This window comes from Limulus polyphemus, unplaced genomic scaffold (genome assembly GCF_000517525.1).
Source record: "Limulus polyphemus unplaced genomic scaffold, Limulus_polyphemus-2.1.2 Scaffold920, whole genome shotgun sequence".
NCBI lineage: Eukaryota > Metazoa > Arthropoda > Merostomata > Xiphosura > Limulidae > Limulus > Limulus polyphemus.
Window position 1 is genome coordinate 85,014 of NW_013666530.1, and position 6,636 is coordinate 91,649.

A 6,636-nucleotide genomic window follows, 5' to 3' on the forward strand; every position below is an offset into this window, starting at 1 on the left:
GTTCTTATTAAGCTTCAATTCCCATATAATTAATTCTGTTTCTTTGATCTTCTCCAGAGAGATAACCTAATTACTCAATCGCTTCTTGTATTGTAAAACCACGTGTTCCAACTTCTCCTTCCATCAATGACTTTGAAATTTATAGCTTTTTATTCGCCATTCATTACGCATTAAACTTATAAGCTCAACAGTTGTGTAGTTCCTGAAAGAGTAGATTTAATATTTATGAACTCACGTTACAGGTTTGATGAGAGTGTGGGATCGTTTCAGCGAGTATGGCTTGAAGCCATTACTGCCCCCTATGTCTGAAAATGCAGAACGAGACTGCACGGCAAGACCGCGCCACTTGTTTTGCTTCCTTGCCGGTAGGTGCACAAACAAGACTTTATTTATGTGATTAGATATTCAGGCAAACAGATACTTGAATAATTCATTTACATCCCAACCTTTACATAACACGAATTAGTTTTCTCTGAGGATTAAACTTTAAGTTTATATTTCTTCAATGTTTTTTTTATATTTTTCTTTGCAAATTTATGACATCTGTATAAAGTTTCTTAACAATAACGAAGCCTAAATCTGAATACTGAGTGAAGCCTAAATCTGAATACTGAGTCTAAAATTGTTCTAGTTTCACTCAGTACAGGAATGTTTAGTTAGAAGAAATTTATAGCAAACTTCTTTAAGTACTTTTCCTGTACCATGTATTGTGGAACGAATAGCAAACTTCAATATTTCTGATTTTTAGGTAGCAATTTTCAATCAAACACAATTTCCACATCTGATTTATTTTCTCCAGTTTTTATTATATCTTTCCAGTAATCAAGAATCTTCTCCAGTTTTTTATTATATCTTTCCAGTAATCAAAACTTTTCTCCAGTTTTTATTATATCTTTCCAGTAATCAAGAATCTTCTCCAGTTTTTATTATATCTTTCCAGTAATCAAGCTTATCACTTTCTGGAATAGTTGTTGAAAGTTATCACTTTCTATAATAGTTGTTGAAAGTTATCAAAGTGTCAAAAATAAAAAAAAGAAACCTGTAGACTCATCTTCAGATCTCATTCACCAAAACTGTAACTTTGAATTATTCATACGAAATTTGTGCAAACGAGCGAAAAAGCTGGCTTGTTTGTGAACTTAAGATTTGAAACTTGGGATTAAAATATTTTAAATTTACGTCTATACATGAAAATAAAGGCCTTATTTTTAAACTGAGAGCTAGTTCGTTTCTGTTGTCTGAGTATGAAAGACATAGTCCTTCTACGCTAAAAGTGTTACTTATACATTTATACCTTTAAGCCAACATTAAGGCCGTGCGTGGTCGAGATTTTAGTGTGCCCTGACTGTGTATCCGAGGATTTATGGTTCGCGTCCTGTTTCCTCTAAAAACTTCATTTCGCAGTCCAGGACAGTGGGTGCGCTATATAATAATGAGGGTCACATCCCACTATTTAGTCGGTCAAGAGTAACCAAAGAGTTAGAGATGGATACTGTTGACTAGCTGCCTTCTCTCTCTCTCTCTCTCTCTAGTCTGTAAGTTCAAAATTAGGGTTAATGCGCAGAACGCCCTTGTGTAGCCTTGTGCGAAGATTATAAAAGAAACAAGTCCATTTCTTATGGGATTTATGTTTATCTATATACGTCTACAGCCTTACCTCCGGATTTAGAGTGAGATTATACTTGTGGACCATCTCCTCGCCAACTGTCATTGGAAGGAACTCATTGAATGTAATATGCTGCACAGAGCCTGCCATAATATGTCGCGCCTCGTGGTAAATTCTTTCGTCGTCCCAGTGCGGGTTTAGTCGGCCAAGTTCGATGGCAATTCGGTTGTGGTCGCGAACATAGAGAGTATGAAGGACGGTGAGGTGGATTTGTTCGTTAACTCGTTCGTCACCTAACAGAAAATAAATAAATATATATAGAGTGGGTACTTTATTTTTATCGTGTGATTAATTAATTAAGTCGATTTTAGACACCAGTAAAAAAGTTTCAAAAATCGTACAACATAACAGTAACAGAAAACATGTTTCAGGCTAACAGAATTTTCCGGGTGGACTTCGACAACGTGTCTCAGGTTGACAGAATTTTCCGGGTTGACTTCGACAACGTGTCTCAGGTTAATAAATTTTCTGAGTGGACTTCGATAACATGTCTCAGGTTAATAAATTTTCCGGGTGGACTTCGACAACGTGTCTCAGGTTAATAAATTTTCTGGGTGGACTTCGACAACGTGTCTCAGGTTGACAGAATTTTCCGAGTGGACTTCGACAACGTGTCTCAGGTTAATAAATTTTCCGGGTGACTTCGATAACATGTCTTAGATTGGCAGAATTTTCCGGGGGAGGGGGAGCGGAAGAAATCTATAAACGCATGTTTCAGTGTTCTTAAACCAACATATAGAACCTCCTATTATGTCACAAAAACATATATTAAAATATACAGTCTAACCAGACTTAAGTATATATATATACATTTTTTAAAGATTACCCAAAAAATAAATAAATCCTCTATTGAGTAGCTTTGTGGGGTAGAATTCATTGGAACTAAGCCTAATCCCGTACCTCCATCTTGGACAACCAGAAGAGCTAAAGAAACTAAGAGTGACTTTACAAAATGTTTACACAAAAACTTCAGTGATTTAAATAGATCTGATACAGAAATAGACAAATAGTTCACTTCAAATTTAAAATGAATGCTTAAAATACAAATAGAATTATATTTTTTAAACACACTTCTGAGTAGCTATCAATCTATTACATTATTCTTTATTGATTTATTTTTTTCCTATGCGTTACTTCTCAATATATTTGTATTACCAAAAATCGTTATTTCTGTTCTTTTGTTACGACTTCTTGAACAAAATTATTTGTCATTTCAAGCTTTGATAGTTCCAGTAATCAAAACTCTTCTCCAGTTTTTCATTATATCTTTCCAGTAGTCAAGAGTCTTCTCCAGTTTTTATTATATCTTTCCAGTAATCAAGAGTCTTCTCCAGTTTTTTATTATATCTTTCCAGTAATCAAAACTCTTCTCCAGTTTTTATTATATCTTTCCAGTAATCAAAACTAAATATTATAGATTGTTACAGTTCACATTACCTTATATGATACCAGTAATTTCCAAAAATAGTATACATTGTTACAGTTCACATTATCTTATATGATACCAGTAATCTCCACAAATAGTAAACATTGTTACAGTTCACATTACCTTATATGATTACAATAATCTCCACAAATAGTATACATTGTTACAGTTCACATTACCTTATATGATACCAGTAATCTCCACAAATAGTATACATTGTTACAATTCACACTGCCTTATATGATACCAATAATCTCCACAAATAGTATACATTGTTACAGTTCACATTGCCTTATATGATACCAGTAATCTCCACAAATAGTATACATTGTTACAGTTCACATTGCCTTATATGATACCAGTAATCTCCACAAATAGTATACATTGTTACAGTTCACATTACCTTATATGATACCAGTAATCTCCACAAATAGTATACATTGTTACAGGTCACATTACCTTATATGATACCAGTAATCTCCACAAATAGTATACATTGTTACAGTTCACATGGCCTTATATGATACCAATAATCTCCACAAATAGTATACATTGTTACAGTTCACATTACCTTATATGATACCAGTAATCTCCACAAATAGTATACATTGTTACAGTTCACATTGCCTTATATGATACCAATAATCTCCACAAATAGTATACATTGTTACAGGTCACATTACCTTATATGATACCAGTAATCTCCACAAATAGTATACATTGTTACAGGTCACATTACCTTATATGATACCAGTAATCTCCACAAATAGTATTCATTGTTACAGGTCACATTACCTTATATGATACCAATAATCTCCACAAATAGTACACATTGTTACATTGAATTTGCAACATTCTAAGTGATTTAGAAAGTAAACAACGTGTATTCCTTTAAATCGTAATGGATCCGCAAGTACTACGCACATAGGGTGACACGTATTAAGTTTGTGTTTTTACGTATAGGAAGGAAGTGGAACAACCATACCGAGAGCTATGCCAGTTAGTACTGATGTGTAAGAAACACATGTGGAACATATTTATGGAGAAAAAAAATTGATATGTTTTTTATAGTTTTCTTTAGAAATGGATATTAAGTTGTTGCGCTTGGTGTTTTATTGGTTTTTAAATAATTGTATCAATTTTTTTATCTTTTAAATTATTTTTTTTTCGTTACAGGTACTTGTGGAAAGAGGTGTTTATCTTAAGCGAAACTGTTATCAGCTTATATGATACCAATAATCTCCACACAAGTTTACCAGCTTTCGACGCTAAAATGCAGGTTCGATTGCCAGCGGTGGACAGAGTACACATGGCCCATTGCGTTTAAACAACAACTGTAACTGTTTATTGTAACTTAAACGTTTAGTTGCTTTTTAAAAGAACATTGACGAGATAATCTAATGATAAAGTTATCCCTTAAATTACTGACTTACTTAGACCTTCAAATTAGTGGCTTATTTTAATCTTTAGATTAGTGTTATTGTTAAGCCCAAAGCTACACAAAGGGCTATCTGTGCTCTGTCCACCACGGGTATCGAAACCCGATTTCTAACAGTTCTAACGGTCCGTAGACATACCGCTGTGCCACTGGGGGCCTTTTGTGACAAACGACAGGGGATATGAATCCTACCTGCAATTTTACGGTTAATGGGCGACTTTTTTTGTAACTCATTGTCATAATCTATACCCTTACCCTATTCACGTGATCTATACCCTTAGGATATCAGTTCATTATAACAACGTAACAAACGAGTTATCAAACAGAAAGAAAAAAAAACAACAACACGAAATATTGAACCAATTTAAAAATGCTACCATTTAAATAACAATAATTATACAATCTTTTGGCACGATAGTAATTCGGATCCAAGCGATATTAAGACCTCTCTGACGTATTGGTAGACATCAATGAAACAATTCCGATCATCGTATTTACTATAAAAATATTACTGTATAAATTATTATGTCTGTAAGTAAAATAGCATGACATCACTATCCATAAAGTACCTCCATGGTAATGAAGGGGTCGTATACTTGAGCTGGGGTGTTAATAAGCCCGCCGATCAATTCGTCCATCTTCCCGGGTTCGTATACGATGTAGGGCTGTCGCAGGAGAGTACGAAGAGGATCTTCTCCTGCAAGACAGAAAAAAAAAAAGCTGAGACAATGTTTAAAAAAGAATTAAAGGAAATATTGTTACTGTAGAATATCTTAGCATGAAAATATAAGATATTTGTACGTATGGAAATTTCAAATAGAAAAGGAAAAACAAACAAACAATAAAATCATAATTTAGTTTAAATCTCAACATTTAAAAAAATAACTTTGGAGATTTACAGAATAAAATTTAAGAGATGAGAAAATTATTAAGCTGAAAATAAAGGAAAAAAAATGCATATTTTTTACCTATGAACTCGTGGAACTTATTGTATCGCCTGACCATTCCCTGAATGTGAGTGTGACCAAATCTAAAAGCTGCTGCTTGGAAGGCGTTAGACATACCCATGTGGACGTTAGGGTCGTAACCTTTCCAGTATCCCTGTAAGGTTCATAGTACGGAATGTCTTCGCCCTTCCCAGTCCGCACCATTCTCTATAATCATTGTACCCTGGAACTCCTGTCTCTCGGCCTCGCATAATGTTGAAAGCAATTAGATCCATCCCGAACGGTTGTGGTGGCTCTTCAAAAAGGTGGTTCGTGACCTGAAATCACAGTTTGAAGTTATTCCCCATAATGGAAATGTTAATGTTCAGGTGCCCTTTACTAATATCTGTGACTATTCCTAATTACTGATCGTCCCTCTTCCCTCCGAGGGTTTAAAAAGATGTAGTGATTTATAAAATGTAGGTGTACACCTTTATATATATAAAGACTTTCAACTAAAGAGCATTACTGACATAAGGCTTTTACTGTAATCCCCCCGATGGGTTAACTAAGATGGTACAATATTAAAATTATGATAACCCGATTGTTCGTGGGTGGTAATCAAATCTTCCTTTTTCAAGGTTGAACTGAGGATGAACGCTGAGAAAATGTAAACAGTGACGTTATGTGTATCTATGTGTTGCTACACGCGTTTCTATGGATACCTTATACTTACTTGTAAATCTGCGAGTATCTCAGGGCAGTTCCGTTGCTAAGGACAGGTTCAAGTTCTTCGGGGAAGGGGGTCCTCATAATCAGAGACGGATAAAAGACTGGGGAAGGGGGGTCCTCATAATCAGAGACGGATAAGGGACTGGGGAAGGGGTTCTCATAATCAGAGACGGATAAAGGACTGGGGAAAGAGGGGTCCTCAGAATTGAACTTCACAAATAAGTCAAGTACAATTAAATGCTATTTATGAACTACAGTTTGGACAACAAACAAACAAATAAAATACTATGGTGTATTTAAGTGTTTTACACTCAGAAAAAAGAAACCTATCATTCTATAGGTATTTGAACCAATTGTGTATCAATTATGTACAAGCTGCCCAGTGTCGCTAGCAATACGAAGAATTAAATTGTGGCGCAATGCTACAAGTTCTTCAAATACCTATAGA

General features: G+C 34.7%; 1 protein-coding gene across 1 annotated transcript in view; it reads right to left on the reverse strand.

Annotated features, from left to right (window-relative positions):
* Positions 1-6,636, reverse strand: part of LOC106461235 (peroxidasin homolog) — a 58,252-nt gene that overhangs the window by 9,088 nt on the left and 42,528 nt on the right. The window contains exons 9-11 of the mRNA XM_022388097.1: positions 5,086-5,227; positions 2,567-2,700; positions 1,658-1,899 (exon numbers count right to left, since the gene is read on the reverse strand). Of these exons, the coding sequence (XP_022243805.1) occupies positions 1,658-1,899; positions 2,567-2,700; positions 5,086-5,227 (518 nt within the window). The remainder of the gene's footprint in view (positions 1-1,657; positions 1,900-2,566; positions 2,701-5,085; positions 5,228-6,636) is intronic.